Source organism: Puma concolor, chromosome B1 (genome assembly GCF_028749965.1).
Source record: "Puma concolor isolate L17-30 chromosome B1, mPumCon1.1.hap2, whole genome shotgun sequence".
Lineage (NCBI taxonomy): Eukaryota > Metazoa > Chordata > Mammalia > Carnivora > Felidae > Puma > Puma concolor.
In genome coordinates this window covers 6,214,991-6,241,262 of record NC_141670.1, presented here as the reverse complement: position 1 = coordinate 6,241,262, position 26,272 = coordinate 6,214,991, and the positions used below count along the sequence as shown (strand labels likewise).

At 39.4% G+C, this 26,272-nt stretch overlaps 1 protein-coding gene across 7 annotated transcripts in view; it reads right to left on the bottom strand.

Annotated features, from left to right (window-relative positions):
- Positions 1-26,272, bottom strand: part of MCPH1 (microcephalin 1) — a 273,487-nt gene that overhangs the window by 165,141 nt on the left and 82,074 nt on the right. For all 7 annotated transcript variants that reach the window (XR_015249902.1, XM_086703096.1, XM_086703094.1 and 4 more), the window contains 2 exons: positions 4,756-4,793; positions 2,042-2,204 (listed from right to left, as the gene is read on the bottom strand). Coding sequence is in view for 6 of the 7 variants with exons in the window: in XM_086703096.1 (XP_086559222.1) it covers positions 2,042-2,204; positions 4,756-4,793 (201 nt within the window). In the remaining variant the exon portion in view is untranslated. The remainder of the gene's footprint in view (positions 1-2,041; positions 2,205-4,755; positions 4,794-26,272) is intronic.

Here is a 26,272-nt window from a genome sequence, read left to right as displayed (position 1 = left end):
TTTAACTACACTGAGTCTTCCAATCCATGAACATAGTATGTCTCTACCTTTGTTAGTTCATAGATTGTTTTAAACCCGTGTTTTATAGTTTTCAGCATACAGACCCTGCAGATATTTTTATGTTAGATTACACTTAACTATTTCAATGTTGACCCTGTATGATTACATCTTTGTATCCTGGTAATATGTTCTAAGAGTTTTTTTGTAGATTTCTTGGGATTGTCTACATGGACAATCACGGTGTCTACAAACAGACACAGTGCCATTTCTTCCACTCTAATCTAAATGTATTTTATTTGATTTTCTTACCTGATTGCACTTGTACTTCATTCATTCACTCATGTGACCAAGTGGCCCAGTTCTGCCTGAGCACTGGAAGTTCACCAAATAACACATTCGACTTCTTGCCTTTCTAACGTGTAGTGGTTAATCCCACATATAGTAACCATATGTTAAATTTGCATCTGGCTCTGTTTCTATGCATTATTAGGGGGAGAATATTGGCAGTACATTGAGCATAAACATGGAGGCAGCTAGGGAGTTGGTCTTTACGCATGGCAACAGTAAATGCTGATTCTCATGTCTGACTTCTCTGCTCAGAGTCCCAGAAGAATAGGTCGGGTACAGAATCAGGCACAGATGTATATCCTCATAAATGATAAAGAACATTTTTTCCTCTGAGACATGAGGGAAGGAAGAGCTAACTGATAAAGATACAGAAACATTGTGAATTGACAAAAAGAAGGCAGGGTATTCATTCATGGAAGCTGGAGTTATAAATGATATTTCTTACAAATAAATGTGGATCAGTACAAACACATAATGAAGTATGGTAGTCACCAACTGTCACCAATGAAAATAGTACTTTTGTGTTGGGGGGATAGAATTTCAAACTTTTCCACTTCATGACTTTAAGCGCTAATGTCACAAATGTCTTGGACCAGAAAGCTGCAGGGTTAAGTCATGACCCCGGAAAAAGACCAGAGCCGTTCTTAAAAATCCATCTGTAGGGGCGCCTGGGTGGCGCAGTCGGTTAAGCGTCCGACTTCAGCCAGGTCACGATCTCGCGGTCCGTGAGTTCGAGCCCCGCGTCGGGCTCTGGGCTGATGGCTTGGAGCCTGGAGCCTGTTTCCGATTCTGTGTCTCCCTCTCTCTCTGCCCCTCCCCCGTTCATGCTCTGTCTCTCTCTGTCCCCAAAATAAATAAACGTTGAAAAAAAAATTAAAAAAAAAAAAAATCCATCTGTAGCTTGTTTGTGTATTATAATTCTACCAGTTTAAATTAACACAGAATTAATATAATACATTGTTAGGGGGAAGAGGAAGGAGGGTGGATATGTAGCAGATGCAATATAGTAGTAACACAAGTCACAAATGACTGTACTCTCATCAGATGTCAGTGCTTTGGAGTGACCATAGGTTGAGGACCAAAGTAAAAATAGAAACAGTAACAAACAATCTCAATTTCTATGAATAAAGAAAACAATGATTAAAAAAACAATCTACCTTTAATGCACAGAAATAAGGGCAAGTAATGTTACAGATAGATATGCGTAAGATAAAACATATCCAAATGGGATTAAATGAACATGTTTCATCCTAAGTAAATCCATCTGTAAAAACAATCACTGAATTCTTTTGGCTTTTTAAACCATCACTAACATAGGTCACATTATTTCTTGGTCAAACACAGAAGAAAGTTCATTTGACTGTGAGAACACGCATTTTGTGTTTTCATTCCAAGCCTGTTCTAATCTTATTTCTGCCAGTGGCTGAGGTCTGTATCTGGACGGCCACTCTTCTGCTCTCGGTCCACACGCCTGCTGCCGGGCAATCAGCAGTGGCTGAAGGTGGAGACCCAAAGGGAGAGGGGGTTCAAGGACACAACAGGAACACGGTGTCTACTGCTCATAGGAAAGTGTGCAAATTAGCCAAGTGCAAATCTAGTGATCTAGTGTCACCGTCTTGGGGAGATTGCGTCTATCAAAACACCTTCTGTTGTAACATATGTACGTCCAACATTTGCTCACACAAATTCTTACCCACTCATAAGAGAGAACCCAGCAGCCACGGGCAATTCCCAGCAGCACATTCAGAGTGCGCAGAGGCTTGCCGGCGAGCACATGGGTAGTAGTTTCACACACTTCCTGGGCAAGTGAAAAGCCCTTCAATGTGTTCACAACCTGGATGACGATGTTCTGTGTTCTGTTAAACAGGAGGGAAAAAAAAATCAACAAAATGACTAAGTTTCCTACATATGAACAATAAGGTGGTAAGACTGAATCGTAATTTCTAAGAACGAGAAAGCTAAAATTCTACACTGATCTCAGCCATGGAACTCCTGTGTTAATTTCTTTACGGTCAATGACTTAACATTTGGGGAAATTCAAAAACTTCAGCTCTCAACTACAACTATCTATTTGAATAGCTGAGAAAACAGCCCCAAGATAGAAGTAGCTCCCCACCCACCCCTGCGCCTGACGCCAGGGAAGCTGCCAGCATCACAAACCAGCCTCTGCTTTTCCTACCACACCACACTTCCTTTTTGGACAGATGTGAACCAATCCACGCACGGTCAGGACTGAACGTATCACCTGCTGATTTTATTTGATATTTAACATTTGTCTGAATTCACACATACAGTTTTTTTTTTTGTCTAAGTATGAGGGAGAAAAGGGCCCTTCTTATTACATTATCAGATCAAATCTTAGGGCAAATTTGGCAGAGTCTCCTTATTGTTTCAGAGCCCATCATTGTTTGTCTTCTGGTCTGTCATTCCACGAGTGCCTCAAGCACCTTTAGAAAAATACATATTCTTCCCCTCTAATTTCCTCACCAAACTGCTCACCATTCTCCCTGTCTTTCCTTTATGACCACCTTTCTAAAGCCTTTGCTTGTGACACATTGCACTCCCCTATCCCTCCCAGCAAGTTTTGGAAATCCCCAGTGAAATACAAAGGACACGAAGGGCATTCGGAGCCACACTATGACGTACACAGTGAGTTAAGAGATAAATTTCTCTCGTCTCCAAAAATTGTTATGAAGGAAAAGAGGCTGCTGTTGCACATGCTTGCACAGACCGCCTCTAACAGCACCCTGTCTACTCCAAGGTGCCTCTGAGTTTCTCTCTAGTCATCTCGAGGATGTCAATGCGCAAGACCCATTTCTTTACATGTGAAACGAAAGGGCTGAACCGTAGCACAGTTTAAATTCTCAGAGATCCCTAGGGCAAAAAACATGAATGGGTCAAGGCCCAGGCCCTATCACCACTTCAACCAGAGAATCTGTGCTTACTGGGACAAAGAAAACAAAAGCAATAAAGAAGTGAAACGGTCTAAATGATATGCTCCCCAGAACCCATCATTTCTGCATATTGATGATTTTCCTTATTCCGAGTCTGGTAGCTGCCAGCTCTTTGCTGGATGTGTTAATCAACAACAAGTGTCTCTTCGAGACATGGCTAATCAGTGTGGAATAAGAACGTCTAGGTTTTGCTCTTAGCTTCACACCGAAGTATATGTGGGGGGTGGGGGGGAATAAAAAGAGAATATGGCCTGAATGAAAACTTTCATTTTCAAAACTTTGATTGAGAAAATGATTATTTACTAGTATGTTTTATCCTGGAGCAAAACTACAGACTTTTAAAAATACTACACCTACCATTCTCAATTTTCACTCCCGTATTAGACTATGTAGAATGTTCAGTATACTTCATAAGAGATTAGCCAACATTGTTGACTGTGCTCTTTTTCCAGTAGCTAATGTACGGTGTTTGAACAATCAGTCCTTTTAATTTCACATGCCATGGGTAGGAAAAGGATCCTGCAACAGAAAGTATTGCAAGCATGCACTTTTTTGCAGGCAACTTTTCACTGAAATGTCCCAATATTTTGATGAATGTCTTCAAACCTTAAAACCTATGACTGATGGGGCGCCTGGGTGGCGCAGTCGGTTAAGCGTCCGACTTCAGCCAGGTCACGATCTCGCGGTCCGTGAGTTCGAGCCCCGCGTCAGGCTCTGGGCTGATGGCTCAGAGCCTGGAGCCTGTTTCCGATTCTGTGTCTCCCTCTCTCTCTGTCCCTCCCCCGTTCATGCTCTGTCTCTCTCTGTCCCAAAAATAAATAAACGTTGAAAAAAAAAATTTTAAAAAAAATAAAAAAAAAAAAAAAAAAAACCTATGACTGATAAAAAAAACAAAAACAAAACAAAACCTATGGTTTTCCCCTTTAGACAGGAATTCAAAAATCTGCTACAAAGAATATGGTGCTATATTTTTGTTGGATGTGCTATATATTGTGTTACATGTTTAAGGAAGACGATAAGAGCGTGCCAACAAGCTATTAACTCTTTTCACAAAATGTGCAGATAGCGGCTTTAATATAGTGGTAGAGAGCTTCCCACCAAAGTGTTTCTTTAAGAACTGTGAGGGAGTCAGCGAGCGATGCTCCATTTACTGAACTTTCATGGGGTAAAAGTCGTGGACACACAGAGCCCGTAGATATGAAGCAAGCAAGAAGAAAAGCAAAATACTGTAATACCTCTTAATGCTATCTAAACAACTCCAAAAGTCTTCACTGCTAAACTGTTCATAGTCTCTTATTTCCAGGGTTCTTCTTATGCCAATATCAATTATATAGAGTAAAAGCAACATAGTGCAACGCTACGAGCTGTGTTACAAGCACAGCATCACAGAATACGAAAGAAAAATCCAAAATTTTACATTGAGTAGAAAGTTATCAAAACAAGGAGTACTTACTCAGATGGCATGCTTGTCATGACTAATGTTCTTGTTGGCTAGAGATTTCAAAAGAGAAGGAACAAAAAACAGTCAGAAATGTAAAAAACATTTTTTCCCACAGAAATTAACTTTAATACATTTTTTGAAAAGTTACATCACTTAAAAATAAACATTTAAGCATATATCAAAAGAAAAAAACTTTATATTCCTGGAAAAAAAAACAGCACAAGAGATAGAAAGTCAGTTACTTATCCCCAAATCAATCCAAAATAATCCAGGGCATGAGGTAGAAAAGGAGAGGGGGAGAAAGGCTTCCCTCCAGAAGTCCATTCTACTAGTTAGCTGGCAGACCACCAAAGATGCCATCCTGCTTATAGACGTGCAAGGAGGGTGAGAGTAAGAAAGGCATTTTTTACAGGTCGAAGAGCCATTTTTCCTTGCCTAGGTGGTGCACACACAGTAACACTTATGTTCCTGTTGCGCTGGTCAATCAAATGCTTTAACCTCTTGCACAGAGAAGCTCAGATAAAAAGGCATGGCTTATTTATGGGTCAGCATCTGCTATTAACTGGAAGTGTAAAGTTTTTTTTTTAATGAGTTTTTAAATACTTTTTTTATTTACATAAGAAAAGCATGCTGACAGCAAAATATATACATATTCAACGCTTTGGAAATATATCATTAGAAACATAAATTCCCCAGTAATTCCACCAGTGAGAAAAATGACTATTGTTTAATAATTGGGTATATATTCTGCCAAATGTTCTTTCCGTGGGAAGGTGTGTATATATAATTTTTCAAAAAAAACAAAAATGAACTCACATTATTTATACATTTTTGTAACTGATGTATTTCAAACGCAACCCACTATGTATTGTAACCATGAACTAACCATTGTACACGTATGTCTTGAGGGACCAGGCGAATAAACGAGGAGAAAGAACAAGAGGCATTCAGAGGACCCCATGTGGACACACACCATGGAGTCAAAGGGGCCTGTACTGTGTGGGTATATCTGGGGAAGGTGGAGGAAGGAGAATGAAGAGATAACCCGGATCACAAAGATACTCGATGGAGAACTCAGAGATGTGGCAGACGTGCTAACTCAGAGATGACTGCAATCTCTTTTCAGTTACCCTTGCAGAATAGTCTATTGTAACTCTCATCTGTTTGGGATACAAAGGGAACCACTGTAGCACAACTTTGTAGGCTGAGTCTGGAGACTCAGAAGCCTCTCTGTGGGTGTCTCTGATCACCAAGGGAGATTCTGGCTGAAACCTAATCACGATCTTCAGTGTTATCCTTGAATGAAAACTATGCAGGCGTAGTGATGTGACCAGCACCAAATAAAATCCAAGAAGCGCCCCTTCCACGTCATCTACTTTCTTCTGTAGAACCATCCAAGCGATGCCAGGAGAGTGTCATCTGTGGGGGGAAGTATCCCAAGAAACGAAGGGGAAGGGAAAAGGAAATCCTCCTGACTTCTACAATGCGAGGCTTCCTCTCCATGGCTTTGCGCTTCTTTACCTGTACTCATTCTCCAGGCGATCTTTCGTACAGCCTCAGGGTTTTACATACTAGCTGCATGCTGGCGGTTCCCAATACTGTATCTCTAGCACAGAAATATTCCCTGATGCCCAGACTCAAATATTCTACCACCTACATGGGAAGGAAGTTCATCTGGAGGTCTAACAAGGATCTCAGATTTAACATGTCCAAAACTAAGGTATCGTTCCAGCCAGGCAATTAGACAACAAAAATGAAATAAAACAAAAGACATCCAAATCGGAAAAGAAAGAAAGCTATTTCTATTCATAAATGAGATAATCTTATATGAGGAAAGCTCTAAAGAACCCAGAAAAACTGTGAGAACTCATAAATGAATCCAGCAAAGATGTACTATAAAAAAATCAGTGTGCAAAAATCAGTTGTATTTTTATATATGGATAATGAACACTAAGAAAAGGAAATTAAGAAACAATTTCATTGATAATAGCATCCAAAAGAATAAAATACTTGGGAATAAAGTTAATAAAAGAGACAAAAAAAATGTACAGTGAAAATTTAAAAAAACATTGATGAAAGAAATTTCAAAAGACCTAAATACACAGAAAGACATCCTGCGGTCCTGCACAGTAAGACTTAATATTATAAGATGACAAGACTATCTAAAGTAGACTTAACACTTTGTAAAAATGGAAAAACATCCCAAAGTTTATATGGCACTCCAAGAAAATCCAAATAGCCCAAACAATCTGGAAAAAGAAACACAAAGCTAGAAGTCCAACACTTCACAATTTCAAAACTTACTATGAAACTACAGTAATCAAAACTGTATGGTATTGACATGAGAACATATGGATACAGAATTGACAGTCCAGAAATAACTTAAACATCTAAGGTCAAATGATTTAAAAAAATTTTTTTTAAATGTTTGTTTATTTTTGGGGGAGAGAGAGAGAGACAAAATGCAAGCAGGGGAGGAGCAGAGAGAGAGAGAGAGAGAGAGAGAGAGGGAGACACAGACTTCAAAGCAGGCTCCAGGCTCTGAGCTGTCAGCACAGCGCCTGACACAGGGTCTGAACCCATGAACCATGAGATCATGACCAGAGCTGAAGTTGGATGCTTAACCAGGTGCCATTAAGGTCAAGTGACTTTTGACAAAGGTGGCAAGACCATTCATATGTAAAGAACAGTCTCTTCAACAAAGGGTGCTGAGAGAACTAGATGACCACATACAAAAGAATGATGTTGGACCTTCACCTTATTTTTTTAAAGAAATTTTTAATGTTTATTTATTTTTTAAGAGAGAGTGACACATAGCATGAGTGGGGGAGGGAGGAGAGAGAGAGGGAGACACAGAATCTGAAGCAGGCTCTAAGCTCTAAGCTGTCAGCACCCGATGCGGGGCTCGAATCCATACACCATGATATCATGACCTGAGCTGAAGTCAGACGCTTAACCAACTGAGCCACCCAGGCGCCTCTGGACCTTTACCTTATACCACATACAAAAATTAACTCAAAATGGATCAAAAACCTAAATTTAAGAGCTAAAGCTATAAAAAAAAAACTCTTAGAAGAAAACAAGGGAAATCTTCATGACACTGGATTTGGCAATAGTTCCTTAAATACGGCACCAAAATCACAGGCAAAATGAAAAAAAATAAATTGGACTTCATCAAAATTTAAAACTTTTATGCATCAAAAGACACTATTAAGAGAATGAAAATATAACCCACAGGTAGGAGAAAAAAAAATCTGCCAATCCTGTATCGGACAAGGGTTTAATATCCAGAATATATAAAGAACTCCTACAACTCAGCAAATAAAAGGACAAACAACTCATTTTAAAAATGGGCAAATAACGTGAATAGACATTTCTTCTGAAGAAAAAAAGCAAATGGACAATGAGCACATGGAAAGATGTTCCACATCACTAATTAGGGAAATCCAAAACAAAATGAGATACCCCTCAGTGAGATATCCCTTCCTGCCTAACTAGGTTGGCTACAATTAAAAAAAAAAAAAAAAAAAAAAAAAACATGAAAAATAACTAAAGTTGACAAAAAGTGATGCCACTATTGTGGAAAACAGTTCGGTGGTTCTCCAAAAAGTTAAACACAGAATTACCATACAATCAACAAACTTACTCCTAGGTATATACCAAAAAGAATTGAAAACATGGACTCAGATGCTTGTGTGAGAATTGTCATTATAACATTATACACAACAACCAAAAGGTGGGTATAGCCTATGTGCTCAACAATCGATGAATGGATAAAGTTAATTTGGTGTTACACACGGTGCAAATTATTATTCAGCCATAAAAAGTACTGAAGTTCTGATACATACTATATCATGACTCTTGAAAACATTACACTAATTGAAAAAAAGTCAGGGGCGCCTGGGTGAAGCAGTCGGTTAAGCGTCCGACTTCAGCCAGGTCACGATCTCGCGGTCCGTGAGTTCGAGCCCCGCGTCGGGCTCTGGGCTGATGGCTCAGAGCCTGGAGCCTGTTTCCGATTCTGTGTCTCCCTCTCTCTCTGTCCCTCCCCCATTCATGCTCTGTCTCTCTCTGTCCCAAAAAATAAATAAACGTTGAAAAAAAAATTTAAAAAAAAAGAAAAAAAGTCAGACATAAAAGACAAATATTGTATGATTCTACTTATATAAAATATCTAGAATAGGTAACTTAGTCGAGACACAAAGTAGAATAGAGGTTACCAGAGGCCGGGGGGTGGGAGGGAATGGGAAGTTATTGCTTCATGAGTTCAGAGTTTTATTCTGAAGTGAAGAAAATGTTTTGGAAATAGACAGTGATGTTGACTGCACAACACTGAACACAGTCACTGAACTGTACACTTAAACAGGTTAAAAAGGCAAATTTTATATTATATATTTTCTCTCACAATAGCAGAAAACAATTAAATTACTGATCTTCTCTCCCAAGCCCACTCCTTCTATAGCTTCATTGGTTTAATGCTATTTCTACTCCTGCTCAAGTTAAGAACATTTTTATCATCGCTCACTCATCATTATTTTCTCACACCCCACATCCAATCCATTGATTCATCCCACCAACTCAACCGTGCACATGTATCAGAACATGGATACATCTACGCCACTTGAAATATTCCATCATCTCACATGGATTACTGTGAAAGCTACTTAAATCATCTCCCGGCTAAAATCCCCCAGTAACTTGAACAGTGACTACTGGACAGTAAGCACTCAAAATAATACTAGTTTACTATTTATCATAAATAGATGAATATAAAATGGGAAGCAAGTACACATACTTCATACACATGAATATATGAATATAATCTATTAATCTATTCTATTAATACCACTCAAAAAGGGAAAACCATGGACATGACCCCTATTAAGTCTGAGTGAAGGAAGGTTGGACAGTTAAGTCAACCATAAGCCTGATAGTACCTTTCATCCTCAGCCAAGGGAGAAAAATAGTTGTATATAAAGAAACTCAAACCCCAGAATAAAAGTCTAAGTGCAGAGAAAAAAATACACAGAAGGCAAAAAAAAAAAAAAAAAAAAAAAAAACAAAAACAAAACAAACAAAAAAACCCCACAAAAAACTGACTTGTAGATATGTGATATGGAATCTAGAGGATGAAAGGTTCATTTACACAGTCCAGCCACAGAACCTACAAGAGACAAGCTCTCCCTCGTGTACAATGACCACAAGTGCCATGACAGCACATGTTCAGGTTGGTGTGACAAATGGTTCTGGCCTGAAATGCAGCAATGTTATCATTAAGCATATTTACTTATCTGTTCTTATAAATTAGGTATTAGGAAATATATCCAATATAATTCCCTTGACTTAAGGAAAGCTTTTAAGGAAGCTCCTTAAATAACAATATGGATTGGTATCTGCAACTTCTTTAAAGATGAATAACAACATAAGATGGTTAATGGGTGGAGAAATATATGATAAAGTAAAAAGAGTTAGTTGCAGAATCAAGGCTGGAGGAAAAACCCTGTGAAATACTTTAAAATGGAACAAAAGATTACTGGGTATCTTTAGGGGACACCTACCTATGAGTTGTTCAGCACACACACCCTTCAGGGTTGTCTGCTTCTATGGGGCTTATGCCTTTCATGGTCTTTGAGCTATTTTACAACTCTATTAGTTGTAGAAAATTGATAGTGATGCAAATATTCTTATCTGTAGAAATGCAAAGTCCCTCCAGTGGATGCTCAATTGACTTCCCTCTCCCACTCCTGACAAAGCCACTTTGGATCTGTTAACAAAGCCACGTCAGCACTCCTTATGGTCCATTAGCACGTCCGCTCTGTGGATTCTCCTCCAAAGAGGATAAAACAACTTTCCTGTCTCATCATTAACTAATGGGTTAAATAAAATCTTTAACACATATTCATTTTCTGTGAGTGAGAAAGTTATGATGTACCTTTAAGAAGATATCTTTTAACAGTTATGCAGGTTTTCCACCAAGATGCCCAATAGATTCATCTGACAGAAGTAGCTAATCTTCATCACCGGAGAATACTCCACAGGAAGCTTTTAGTCCAGGAACATTTATTATTGGCTTCCAAAGCTGAATGCCAAGTGGCAACAGAACTTTGCTGACTCTCTGTTTCTCTAATTTCAATTTTCCTCTCTACTAGCTTTTGTTTTGTTTTGTTTCATTAAGGAATGTATTATTCTCCATTGGTGGAAGCAATGCTTAGGAATTTCGTTTTATGGTCTACTTAGTGTTCTATATAAATTAATGAATGGATTATAGAGATTTATTCTTTTTTGGTAAGAGACCATAGAGGACTGGGTTTATCAGTCTTTGCTTATTTGCCCATTTTGGAGCTAAAAATCAATTAAGACTTTCATTCCCACAAGGAAGGAGAATAGCTCTTTGAAATCTAGACAGGTTTTAGTATTTCTGTCTTTATTCTTGACCAGTGGCTGAAATTATAACTAACTGAAATATTTTAAGAATTCAAATTCACACAGTTAATATGTTTGGAAATTAATATTAGTTTAATAAGTTTCACTTAATGAAAACAGTTATGTCTTATCTGAATCATCCATGTTAAGTATAATATAAACATACATTTTATTCTACTTGGGTTTATTTTTCCTAGACTTAGGTTTATTGGTCAGATAAAATAAGATTACTCCTATATAATGCTTAAGATTATAAAAACTAAATTTGTGACAAATCATTATTCTAACAAGCTTTTTACATCAATACTAATCGTGTTTAGTAATAGGTCAGCATGAAGATAATTTCCAGGATCTTTAGTGTTAAATTAATTAAACAAGGAGGCCATTAGACTAAGGTGGCTTTAAAGCTCCAGTAAAACCTACATAAGCAAACCAGAATGGGAGCCTATAAATGCCTTAAGGCTAAGAAATCAAAACCTAAGAACAACCAATCCGGAAGAGCCAACTAAGTTTTCCCATATAAGACAACCGCTTAACTACAGCCAATGGAATAATTTTCTTGCTTTGATTCCACCTCTTCTTTATAAGTATTTTCCCTAGCTTATGGCAGGGGAGAACCCCTAACCACCTCCAGTTTGGCAGTGCCTGATTCAAATCAAATTTTGCTCAAATAACCTCTTAAAAATTTTAAGGTGCTTCAGTTTTTCTTTTAATATTAGGTTAACATAAACCTTGGGCAGATATTAATTTAAAAATTGTTGGAGAACTCAGTAATTTATAGGAGAATACTGAAATACTGATTACTATATGTAGTTCTAATTTTTTATGTATCTTTGCTTATTTTTTTACATTATACAGAAGCTCTGTCTTTGGGTCGTGCCAATGAACTTGTTCATTTTTGCAACTTTAAAAGGGTGTAAAGGAGACACCGCGGTAGGACGGTGTAATCGATGCCTTGCTGGTCTGCTAACATGCCTGGGTGAGATGGACATTTCTCAGTTATTCTCCCCAGTTTTCTATGAAATAGAATTTGGTTACTTTGGCTAAAAAATATAATTAATATGAATGGTTAAGTTTACACTAAGAGTAATACTGACAAAGGATTACAATCGTGCATGTCTGTTTTTCAAAAAAAAAAAAAAGAAGTAATTTTATATCTCTTAAAGCAGTGGGTTTTAAGTTTTATGGTCTCTGGACTCCTTTATACTATTATATAGTTTATATACTTTATACTGTTGGGATTTACTGAGGAACCCAAAGAGCCTTTGTTTATGTGGATTATGGCTATCGATATTTAACCTCATAGAAATCGAAACTGAAAAGCTTTAACAATATTTATTGATGTACTTAAAGATAGCAAGAATGCACTGCCTGTTAACAGAAATAGCATCTCAGTGTTACTATTAAATTGCTGTGACCACATGAACACAGCTCTGTGCTTAATGTGTCAGTCTGCCACAGGATAAGAAAAGGCATATTGAAGAACAAAACTTGGAAAGTTCACTTAACTTGCTTTAGCTTATAATACTTGAGTCTGAAGGAAAGCCCAAAATGTGTTACAATTTTAGTCAATCATGCCTGATGTCGACAGGCTGTTTTTTGGTTACTGATTACCCCTTTGCCTATGCAATGTGAATGAATCAGTCTTAATTTTCCACATAATCTGCCTAATTAGAGAGCAAAGACTGTGTTGTAACAGAGTAATCGTCTCCCTTTCATGTTGACTGTTTGATGCCAGTGATTAATAAAATAAAGTTTGCTCACTTAGGTTACAGTCTATGCTTATTTTTAAGTGTTTTCTTATCACTTTGATTAAATAACTTATCTGGTATTGGTTCTCGAGCACTCATGATCCTATCTTAAACATTTGTGTGAGCCTCGTCTGGTAACTTTTTTGATTTTTGCCTTGGATCTTAAATATATAAAAATAAAACTTTAAGGATATCATTTGCACCTAAAACTATCCTTGAGATTTCTCAAAGAATCCCTGGAAATCAAGAAAATATGTTTTTTTCTTACAAGAGAACTGGGGGGTAACCAGGTTTATTGTGTCACTGTTGTAACGATTCATGTGAAATCAGAAGGGCCACTCAGCCTGTCTAGGTGAACATTTAATAGGTACAATGCTACACATAAAAATATTTCAGAAATCATAGGCTTTGGAGAAAATCCTTGATACTAGTTATTGGCCCTATTGTCCATAATGTTTTTACCTTCAGGGAAAACACTGGCCAGATGGTTGTCCGTGTTGAGTTTTCTTCTATTCGGGGTATTCTAGTCTCTACTATGCTGCTATCAGACAATTGTACAGTGTTGCAATTTGTTATTAAATTGCTAATTTGGGGATGCCTGGGTGGCTCAGTCAGTTAAGTGTCCGACTTCAGCCAGGTCATGATCTCGCGGTCCGTGAGTTCGAGCCCCGCGTCAGGCTCTGGGCTGACAGCTCAGAGCCTGGAGCCTGCTTCAGATTCTGTGTCTCCCTTTGTCTCTGCCCCTCCCCTGCTCATGCTCTGTCTCTGTCTCAAAAATAAATAAAAACATTAAAAAAAGTTGCTAATTTGGTGAGGGTCTTGTTTCTGTAACTTAAATCTAGCATCTTGTAGACCAATGGCTTTCAATTGGGGATGCAGACTTATCTATGATATATTCTCTAAATAAAAATATAGATGTCCGGGGCCTAATTCAGGCTTACTAAATCTCTTGATAATTCTCCCATGTTCTTAGTGTGTTTACTGTGTCTCAGGAACATTACACTACACTTTGTTCTAACCAGTTCCTGGATGTCTGAGAGGACACGCACCCCAGACCAGCATCCTCAACAGAAATCCCAGACTTCAAGCAAGGACGAGATGTCCTCCCCATTCCTTTTCTGAGTCTCCCAGACACTGTGTCTGTATCTGCACTCTCTCTCTACGGTCCATAAAGTCTGCTCTCACCTTCTGCTGGCTCACATTTGATTTCTATCCTGTGTGCAGCGGGGACCCTCCCGGCTGGTCCTGTGGGACCCCCTCTGGGTCCTTAGACCGGGCCTGCCTGCATCACTTTCACAAATAAATGCCCTTTTTAATATTTTTTACAGCAAAGATAATACTTACTGACTTCTTTGAAAATTGGTTTAGTTGCTTTCCTTAAAGAAATTTTGCTTAATTTTTTGGTAATCATTTTATTATTTTGTTTCACTTGCCATAAAACAACCAGATTTTCCTGTCAGTAACATTACTCTTACATCACATCAGACTCTTCACATTTGAAAATTATGAGCAATAACTCAACATCAGCAATTTTAAGCCTACACATAGTTTTGTTTTCCCCTGATGATCACTGAATGGCTCTGTAATAAGTTAGTGGCAGAACTTGAGACCCCAACACAGAACTTCTCAGAAGCCTATGGATAAAGAAGATACCAAGTAATTCAACTAGTGCTTCACAGAATAAACGGGCTTCTCATGACGTCACGACATTGCTTAGTTAGCTCTCAGACCAGACTATCAGGCTAGTCAGGATTCCCAGACCTCTGTGTGGTCAACAGCAGACAGCTTTTAAGAGGCAAACTCAAGGTCCCACAGAATAGAACTAACTACCTAGGACTAAATGAATGGATGAGAGAAACTTAGTGTGCTTGGTGACTTAGAATATTGTTGATATTGCTTTAATGTTCTGTTTTATGAATAAAGAAGCCCTTTCCCTTCCTTCTTAAGCTTTCTGTAATTCAGAAGAATATAGTAGGCAACGCTTTTGCAAACTGTAATAAAATAATGCCTGATTTTCAAAGATTGCCTCAAAATTTGGAACCTTCTACTAAGTCCCTTTGCTTTCCATGGCAATACAGTTTTAGAATATGTTTTCCATCTTACCAGAATATAAGTGGAAAACCTGGTTATGAAACTGGGCCTTGCCTACAATGTCATATTTGACAATGATGCTCTGTCAGGTCTGGCTAGCCTCTGTGAAGGAGCTAAGACTGGCTTTACGCAGGGAGTCAATGCCCACAAAGACCTCCTGGGCAAACTGTCCTGGAATTGGCTTAGAGTCCCAGCCTCACAGATGCTGTGGAAGGTCTCCTCCTGAAAGAGCAAGGCCCTTAGGATACATCAAGGACATCAAGAAGAGAAATCCACCTAAATTTATGGGTACTGTGGACAAAATTTGGTGGAGAGTTGTCTTGGTATTTAACCTTGGGGTAACAAACAACAGAGGGAAACAAAGATCAATCTGAAATCACTTATGAAAGCGTTCAGACAGAAGTTGATTTTATTTGTTCAATATAACGTGGTTCTAGATTTTTTTTTAATTTTTTTTTTTTTAACATTTGTTTATTTTTGAGAGACAGAGAGAGACAAAGCATGAACAGGGGAGGAGCAGAGAGAAAGTGAGACACAGAATCTGAAGTAGGCTCCAGGCTCCAAGCTGTCAGCACAAAGCACGACGTGGGGCTCGAACTCACAAATTGCAAGATCATGACCTAGGCCGAAGCCGGACACTTAACCAACTGAGCCATCCAGGCACCCCATCGTGGTTCTAGATTTTAGAAAGCATCCCCCAGAAGGCCAACAAACACTCTTGCTGCCCCCGTGTAAATACTGGTTGAGATCAGGGGTGCCTGGGTGGCTCATTTGGTTAAGCTTCTGACTCTTGGTTTCAGCTTAGGTCTTGATCTCACGGTTTGGTTCGTGAGATTGATCCCTGCATCCAGCTCTGCACTGACAGAGTGAAGCCTGCTTAGGATTCTCTTCTTGCTCTCTCCCTACCCCTCCACCACTTGCATGCCTGTGCACACACTCAATCCCTCTCTCTCAAAATAATACCATGCTTTAAAAGTGTCCACAATGAATTTTTTAAAATATTATTCTGGTCCATATTTAACTGGCAAGGCACACAAGAACCAGCAGAACAACTCAAATCAAGGTACTTTATAAGGTCTTTCTTGTTCTGTGGAGCTGAAAAAGCATCCAGATATATGAAAGCCAGGTATTTTTCAACTTCTTAGAAGGCTACTACGGGAAAATCCATAGAATGTTTTTTAAGAATCAATTATGCAAAAAGAGTATGTGAAGTACAAGAAATAGGATCAGCTGTAATTCAGGACCTCTTCCTGCAGCTCACTTGCTGCTGTCTCCATCCCTGACAGGGTGCCTGGCCTGCCCTTACCTCATGGGTCTTGTCTAAGACATGAGATAATGAAGTACTCACAGGGTTGCCACACGGTTAATAATTCTGTCGAAAGAAACTATTAATGCTAGCAGTTCTGTAAGTTATAACCTTCACAGTATGTCATTTCGTGAGAATACAAACCATTTCTCAAACCATTTATTGATGTAACCTTGGCTACGTGCCCTGTTGAGCCGATGGTAATCAAAGCAGGGAGAAAGTCCGGCCACCATACTCTCTTCTATGATGGTAACCCGATGCTCCACCAACCTGCCCCACCCCCCTCCCCCACCATCAAGTCTCTATGGAAGGTGATATTCTCGGTGTACAAATCTAATGAGAATCAGTAAGCCTTTGTTTACCATCATTGGAAAAGACCAGCTAACGTTTATTAGAACCAACCACATTTAGTGTTGAAAAATTACCTAACGATTCTTTACAACTGAGACCTGCATTTACCTGTCCTGTAATCTATTCTATTATTCTATCCCTATTCTATGACAAGTTGATTCCCCAGGACAAAGTTGAACTTCACCTGTGCCCTGTGCCCCAGAACACAGAGCACAGGTTAAAAAATCTTCCCACCCTTTTGTGTTCGGAAAAAAGCATAACACAAAGGACCACCCTTCTCTCTCATGCTACAAGACGGGGCTGTTAAAAAGAAGACCACAGGCCCAAAATGGCATCACTTGAGTCAGGCCAAATCACCAAACCACACTAATAATACTCAACCTAACAGCAGTTTCAACCTCCCCCAGAAATGCAGTGTTAACCATCTGTCAGGAATTTTCTGACCAGCATGGGTGAGGTAATCTGCCAGTGAGCCTTCTCCATACCTGGAAGGGAGAAGGTTATCTGCAGAAGGTGATCTTGCCTGAAGCAATTGTTTCTTTTGTTTTGCCAGTAACTTCTTTGCCCTACAATCCTTCTTATGAAAACTCTCCATTTTGTTCAACTCCTTGGTGGCTCCCATCTTCTTGCCAGATGCTGCTGGATTCAGGAAAGCCCATCAGATCTTCAATATTACTCAGCTGAATTTTGTTTTTTTAAATTTTTTTTTCTTCAATGTTTTTATTTATTTTTGGGACAGTTCCTCAGGGACTCAAATAAGAACCTTGCCATCCTCATCATGATGACCATAAGACTTGCTAAGGGCTTAAGTCTTATGTGTAAAACCCTGGGCCCCTTCCTCTTCTTTGTGACACTGTCATTAATGAAGATAGCCCCTATAACAACAGTCTGAATACAAATATCTTTCTAAATGTTTATTTATTTATTTTGAGAGAGAGAGAGAATGGACACATGCACATGGGAGAGGGGCAAAGAAAGAGGGAGAGAGAGAATCCCAAGCAGATTCCCCACTGTCAGCACAGAACCCAACATGGGGCTCGATCCCATGAACCGTGAGATCATGACCTGAGCCAAAATCAAGAGTCGGATGCTTAGCCGACTGAGTGTCCCTCAATACAAAGATTTTAATTGTCTCGTGCATTTTGTTTTTCACAGTTTTGGTGTCTGGCTCAGATGGGATTGTTCCTGCTTCTTCCCCTGTGCACCATTCTTGACGGTGATCTATGCACCCAACAGTGAGTCCAGCGCCTGATTCCGTGCTCCAGACTTTTGATACCACAGTGAGAACTTGATTTTGATTCTGAGTACTTACTTGATTTCTAGTGCTAGCTTCCCTTATTTATTTTAAAATTCTATTTATTTATTTGGAAAGAAAGAGAGAGAGCATATGCAAGGGAAGGGCAGAGAGGGAGAGGGAGAGGGCGAATCCCAAGCAGGCTCCCTGCTATCAATGCAGAGCCCAACTCGGGGCTCAAACTCACAAACCATGAGATCATGAGATCATAACCTGAACCGAAATCAAGAGTCCAACACTTCACAAGTGAATTCGATAACTGAAACTAAATGCCCTGAGTCTCCGTGCATATATACATGTCATTCAGAAAGGCCATTATCACACATTTGACATAAGCATCATGAGATGGTGTTACCAAATGAGATTATAAAATTTCTTAAGGAAGCTATATTGTGACTGGCTTAGGAAGAAGGACTTGTCAATTGAATATTCCTAAAATCTCCAGAAATTAAGGAAATTGAACTCCCAGTATTTTCAACAATTAAAATAAAAATTATTCTCCTAGAAATCCAAATGTTTTAAGAATTCAAGTTCACATATTTTGGTAAATCTCTGGCAAACGATGCTGGCTGAATATTTTTGCTTTATTAAAAACAGCTATCTCTTCTCTGAGTTACCAGACAGAAGTATAGTAAAATAGTACATTTTTATTCTTCTTGTGCATGTCCTCCTAATCTTATGCAGACGTAGTGATCGAGTAAGCATTATTTTCTACATGATGTTTAAGATTATGAAAAATGTAAATTTGTATTTAAACAAAATGAATCATTATTTTGACAAGTTTTACTTTAACAGCGACTGTGTTTTACCATTATTAAATCTTTAAGATAATATCCAAGACATTTAGGTAACTTAAAACCTTCATCTGATGCTAAACTGAGTTAATTAATGGATATTCATTAATCATTGCTCAGTAAGAAAGAATACAGAAATTCTAATAACTAAGCATAATTTTAAGGTTATATGCTTTTGATTCTTATTTTTATATGCTATAGAGACAATGAAATACATAAAAATGCTGATGTGTGATGCTGTACATTTACCCATCCCCAGTTTTCCCAGTGGTTACTTTAGTAAATAACTTTAGTAACTAATTTTATAAGTTAGTCACTTTTTGGGGCACCTGGGTGGCTGTTGGTTAAGCGTCTAACTATTGATTTCGGCTCAGGTCATGATCTCACAACTGTGAGATGGAACCCGTGTTGGGTTCTATGCTAAGCATGGATCCTACTTGGGATTCTCTCCCCCCCACCTCCCTCTGCCTGCCCCCACTTCATTCACACACGTGCACTCTTCACTCCCTCCCTCAGTAATTAAATAAATAAATGTCTTAAAAAAAAGTAGTTATTTTCTTTTTTCTTTTTTTTTTTTTTAATTTTTTTTTTCAACGTTTATTTATTTTTGGGACAGAGAGAGACAGAGCATGAACGGGGGAGGGGCAGAGAGAGAGGGAGACACAGAATCGGAAACAGGCTCCAGGCTCTGAGCCATCAGCCCAGAGCCTGACGCGGGGCTCAAACTCACGGACCGCGAGATCGTGACCTGGCTGAAGTCGGACACTTAACCGACTGCGCCACCCAGGCACCCCAAAAAGTAGTTATTTTAGTTAGAAGTTAAAATTAATATGTGGTTTATACTAAGTAGCAATACTTTTAAAGAAATACAACTGTGTACATACTTCTAGAGCTCGAGCCTCACGTTGGGCTCTGGGCTGACAGGGCAGAGCCTGCCTGGGATTCTCTCTCTCTCTCTCTCTCTCTCTCTCTCTCTCTGTCTCTCCTTCTCCCTCTCCCCTCCCCCCGCCCCCGTCCACTTGCATGCACATTCTCTCTCACAAAATACATACATAAACATTTAAAAATAAAATAAAATGTAAAGTGTTATTCATTCATTCACCCATTTTTCTGTGTAACTTGTTTACATAACAAAAATTCTGTTTTACCAAAATCACCTTCTATGGTTTATGTTGACTTTATTGCTTCCTTGTGTATTTAAGAAATCAAGTCATTTAAGAAAAAGGTGAGGCATTTTCAAGTTACATGATTTCTGTGTTTACTCGTAAAATCTTTTCTTGTCACTTTGATCAGTTAAGTAAGTAATCAAGTATTGTTTCTAAGTAACCTACGGTCCTACCTTAATCAAGTGCTCACAATTTCCTGACAGCTTTTGTTATTTTGCCTTCCTCAAAATCAAATCCAAAAGCTGTCTGAGATTTCCCAGATACACCTGGAAAATCAAAGATTTTTTTCTTCCACCACATGAAGACGTGCTAGAAATCATTAGGTCAATGTGATACGTTACTATTGATGAGTTGTCAATAGACTTGTCAAATCAGAATCGACACTCAGTCTTCCTCGGGTTCCGCTTGTGTGAGTAAAGCGTTATAAACACACAGATTTTTAGGTCCAACTCTGGACCCAGCAAATCTCTTTTACTTGACAATCCTGACATATTCTTGGTCTACTCCATTTACATAATTAGGATATCCATGGTGTATCTTCAGATTATTTTGTTATACCTGAAGGGTTTTTTTTTTTCTGTAAAGATTATGTTCTTCCATTTTTATAATCACACATAATGTCCACTGTTCTCTGAAGGCAGGGCTAGCCATTATGCCTACAGATGTTGACCGTACTGTTTCTGGTGGCCTTCATCTTGCATACAACAATGTTCCCAATCAGCTGCGTTATTCCACTCTCGGCAGACCTTTTACTTTTGAGAGTTACCAGTAATAAGTTAGCCACGGCCATTTAGAATCTTTGTCACCTACACATTATTTCAGTCTGATGGTTCCTGATCAGCACTTGCAATCACCTAGAGGCCAGAGATTTGTCTTCAAAAGAAAGACCCTCTTACAGGCCATGGAAAAGGAATATGCCAAATAGTTTGGGCACAGTCTTCTGATGGCGTCTTTTAAACAACGCTGAGACCCTGCCAGGGGATTGAGTCAGGATTTCCAGAATTCTAGTGGAGAAGCAGATGGCTTCATGAGACTACTAACCCAAGACCAAGCAAAGTGAGAATGAATTCCATAGGCCTAAATGAACTACTGAAGAGGGGTTGTGGCTTTTATTTGGAGTATTTTACTGTTCTATTCTCTGAATACAAGGAAGTCCCAGCTCTTCTTACACTATATCTTACAACAGTTCGGTCAACGAAGCTTTTGCAACAAGAAAGGATCCATTTAGAAACGGTATCTGAGTCTCCCTGCCTGACCCCTCGAGAATTTGGGAACTCAATATTATTTAGCGTTCTTACTTTCAGAGCAGTATAATTATTTGCCTAGGTTCAAAAAGGATCTGTCTTCCTTGTTACCAGGACAGAACTGAAAAAAACTGTAGATGCAACCATGGCCTTGACTGGAAGACCACATTTGAGTATACTGTTCAGTGAATCAGTAATGAGCAGACACTTTTAAGGAACTAGGGTGGACATGATGGCACCAATGCTTGCCAAAGTCCTCTTGGGAAAACCAGCCTGTCCCTGGCTTCCGGGGTTCCTGACTTATCAGCAAGAACGATCACTTTGTAGCAGGCCCAGGAACTAGAGGATATGCTGGGGACCTCAGGAGAAAAGAATTTACCCAAATGTATAGATACTTAAGGTGAAATCTGAGCACAAGCTCTTGGCTTCTTAGCCCCAAGAGGCTTTTAAATGTGCAATCTAAGATCCCTTATGAAAACTTCCTGCAAACTATTCTTGCTACACCTATGTAAATAAATCTAATGAGACCAGTCTTATTCTGTGATCATAAATAATCTCTCTTTGATTATTAGAGGAGGGACTATGGGAAAAAAATTGTGTCTCTGTCTCTGTGGGAAACTATGCATTGTTTACACTACACCATTCCAGGATATCAGATCCTAGCCATGTTCACTGTCTGAGTTATTTTGCACCTCTTTGTACGCTGCAGGGAACTGACAGATGTGAAAACTCCATTTTTTTTTTTTTTTTTTTTTTGGTAGAGATTCACTTGACTTCCTTTTCCCCTGTGGAAAAACCAGTTTCCATCCCTACCTGCATATTGGCCCCATTCCTGTTGCTTTGCCCAAATTGTCAATCGTTAACCAAATTTCCTTCACGGTTTGGCTACAACCTCTCAAACTAATGTTCCCAATTTTTCACCCACCTGACTTGGCCTCACCAAGAACTGGCACTTGACCGTCCCAATCTCTGTCTGGACCCCAGTGACCTTGAAGCTGTCCCTTTTTCCCAGGTTTGAAGAGGGCCCGAGCACTGAAGCCTGTGTGACCACACATGAGCAGGATCCTCTCTGGATAGGCCACAGGGAGGTGGGGCACAATGCTCAGGCTACACATACCTTTGGATGACAGGTAACCACACCTGTGGGCAAATGGCTCAACACCCTCAAGACAATCTGCCATGTGGCAAAGCTGAAAGGTGCTCCTCCACCAAAGTCAGGGACCCACTGGGCTGATTCCCCTCAGGGCTCAGCTCCTGACTCTTAACTATACTATCACCTTCTATACCAATTTATATCATTCCTTTTCACTTCTGGAATCCTTATTTTAAGATGCTTGATCTCCAGGACCATAAGACAACAGACCTTTGCCATCACCTCTCAACAGATGGAAGCATCACCAACAAGAGTCCTCCGGAGACTATTTCCTAGATACCAGTCTGCCTCCAAGGCTATGATTGCCTCTGACTTGTTCAGGGAGGAATGGTATCCGCTTTGAACAAGAGGTAGCAGTGACAACATAGAAGCCAAGCTCTGTACTGCTGGACAATAGTGCTGGTTGGTAAGGTCCCCCCCAGTGTTTGAAGGAAAGGCTGACCCCCAAGGACCACTTTGATCCCCAATAATCCAAGAAAAGACCCATCACCACATTTTTCCCTTCATGACTCAGGAAAGACTACCTCATTCTTGCTCATTTCCCAAAGACTCCCTAAGGACACCCTTACCTGCCCATCAAACCCAGGCTTTCTGCTTTGCTCTGAGCGTTCCTTCCTAAGGAATGGTCTCCACATCACCAGGCTCTGAAATAAATCATCTCCTTAACTGCCCAGCACATGTTGTCTTTTATCTCTTCTGCACATGTTGTTTAAACTCCCGGGAACAGAGTTTTGATAAAGTTTTTATCAAACTTTAGTTTTTATCAAACTTGAGTAATAAAGTGATTACTCAAGCAGCAGTCTCATTAGATCTACTGAAGTTTTAATTTCAAATGTCAAGTTTACCCTCTTTGGTCAGTTTTTAATAAAAAGTGATAAAAAGATGAGGAAATCCTTGAGTCATTATTTAATGAAAACAGAATCATCCAATTCCTAGGAAAGAATACTGTAAGATACTAAATAACCATTTAGCCTTTAAATAATAACTAAGCCAGAACAATTTCTCAAGCGAAGGGGTTTGGCAGATAGGGTCAGACAGATATCCTGATACCCTAGACAGGATGAACAAATAGGCAAAGAAATATTCATGAAATCAAGGGGCTCCATGGGGAATCTCTGAGTAGTCTGTATGGATTCAACAAGATGTCACTTATGAGATCAACATCAGAAAGGCTTCCCTAAGACAGCAAAGAGGATACATTTTGGGAAGAATTATGAAAAGACTGGACATAAGGTCAAAAGATATAATAATAAGCCACTGCAAAAACCCAGCCCAATGAGAGAGGATGGAGGTCAGGGGTTTAACTGTGTTCATCAGACATGAGAATAAACGTGAGCATACAGCATAGATCTTAACATTTTAGTTATAAGTATGAAGATCTCAGAAATGAAAGAAGTACGATAAAATCATATGGACAGCCTCAAGAAAAGCTGAAATCTTATCCTATTATTTGCAATATAATAATATAAAATGAAATGTTCTCACTCTTCTGCAAATCACACCTGCTCCCACACTGAAGGATTTCAGGGTATCTCTTACAGAATGTTTATTACAGAAAAAGAAAGAACTACTCTGTGATACCTTTAACACTGCTGCTCAGTGAGAAAGAAAATGTAGGGCTCTGTACCTCAAAAAGGAAAAGCACTTATCCAAGAACAGCTATACAGCACCAAAGAGCAGTCAAAGCAAACACTGAAAGGTAAGCCTATGACATAATCTAATAAACAGTAAGAAACAAATCACAAATATAAAACGCTGCACTCAATTTCAACAAAAGCATTTTCTGGAAGTTCTAAAGTAGTGAGCGGTGGAAGAAAACATAAGTATTTGGGAAATAGTCTGATTGGTTTTATTTTAGTAACATCAAGGGGAGGTCAAATCAAACAAAGGTACTTGTTTTATTAGTGACAAAAGAGAAACACTTTAAAAATAAAACATTCTTAAAAAATTAATTAATTAAATAAAAATGAAAACTAAATAAAACATTCCTTGAAATGTTTTGGGTTTAGGTACCGTTTCATAAGTGACAGTAACAGTACTTTTCCTAAAAAGGAAGTGAAATGAAATAATCAGCACATTTGCCAGGATTACTGATTATGTTCACGAGTCAGTAATATAAGGCCACCTAGACACATGGGTGCCACCGGAATCATATGTTTATATAAACTGTGAATACAGACAGAATAAAAAAGAGCAAATCAAATATGATAAGAGATAAATTCTGGAAAATGTCTTCCAATCACTTCCTGAGAGTATTCTATCCTCTAGCTCCCTGGCAAATGCATCATTAAAGTGTCTTCAGAAAGACTCACTCTGCATCCAAGAGGTGAAAGTTTTTTTGTTTTGTTTTTGGTTTTGTAATACGCAGCTCCCTAGATGTATACTTCATACTGCTTCATACTGCTGTTATCTCCTTGTTAATCTGATGATAAACTCTATATTCTAAAGCTGGGTTCACTGCAGAAAAATGGGACAAAAATATTTAATTTTCTTATATTAATCTTTTCATAGCTTACTTATGTTCCCTTGTATCTTTTTTCCTTATGTGAAATTTGTTTTCCATCAGGAGGATTACAGGGACTTGACACTTCTAAAAAATAGAATACCTTTCTAAACGTTCTCAAATGATACAAGGATAGTGATCAATAAAGTGTCAGTATCAATTGTGAATACTTACATACTGGAAAAGACTAATTCTTATAGTAAAAAAACAAGCATAGAGAAAATGTACAACCAAGTTCTTGATTCATCAATACACTTAATGTGTTAAAAAAAAAAATAACACACATGTATTACCTCACTTATTAGGATGCTTTATCCAGCAATCTTAGTTTCTAAAACTATAATCCCCTTTGACTCTAGACATACACACATTGCCTGGCTCTGAATGTGGAGAACTGGAGGCAGGGAGGCTCTAACAGCAATGAGGACACTGTTTCCAATTCAATGCTTGTGTCCCCCAACTCCGTATGTTTGTGTCCCCCATCCACCAATGTGATGGCATCTGGAGGTGGGAGGTGACTAGGTCATGAGGCTGGAACCCTCGTGAGTGGGATCGGTGCCCATACGAGAGTCCCCAGAGAGCTCCCTTGCCCCTTGGGCCATGTGAGGACACAGAAGACAGCTGTCTACGAACCAGGAAGTGGGCCCTCAGCAGACACGGAATCTGCTGGACCTTGATCTTGGGCTTCCAGCCCCCAGAACCGTGAGAAATAAATGTCTGCTGTGTACAAGCCGCCCAGTCTATGGTGTTCCGTTACAGTGGCACGAACAGAAGAGATGCTGAATGCCAGACCTTGTGTTTACACAGTCGGTTCTCCACTCCACGGAATGGCGTTCCGTGGAGAAACGGGGCTGGGGCCAACAAAATAATTATGAGCGGAGAACATCTTTGCCTTCTACAGAAGACGAATTGTTCAAAGAAGAACAGAGCGTGTCAGAAGGGCAGCTTGAAGGAGTGCTTGCACGGGCTAAATCTGGGACAATCTCTGCATCCTCCTCCCAAAACAGGTGACAGCAACGTATTACAAACTGGCAAGTAACATAAGCATCTATGAGTCCACACAGTATGTGGTGGGGGGAGGGGACCTATAGGGCATGAGGGAAGGCAGGGGAGAGGAGGGCTGGTCCTAGTCACAGTCTGCCACCTGCAGAACCGAGACAGTCGCTGGGGACACAAAGATGGGCTTCGGGGCCTGAACTCTTTTTGAGAGAAACTTGCTCAACATACTTAAGTTCCAGGGAGGGACAGAAGCTCCTTCCACCAACTTCTCCGAATATAACCCAAAGCTCACCAAATCTCACCCTTAGGAAACAAATGGGGTAGATTTGGGGGAACAGGGAAATTCATGGGATTTCTACGCTGGTGCTGTTATTTCGAATCAAAGGCACATGGCTCTATCCTTGACCCACAGGGGTCACATGGCAGACTGCCGCCCTCCTCAGCTGTCTCTGAT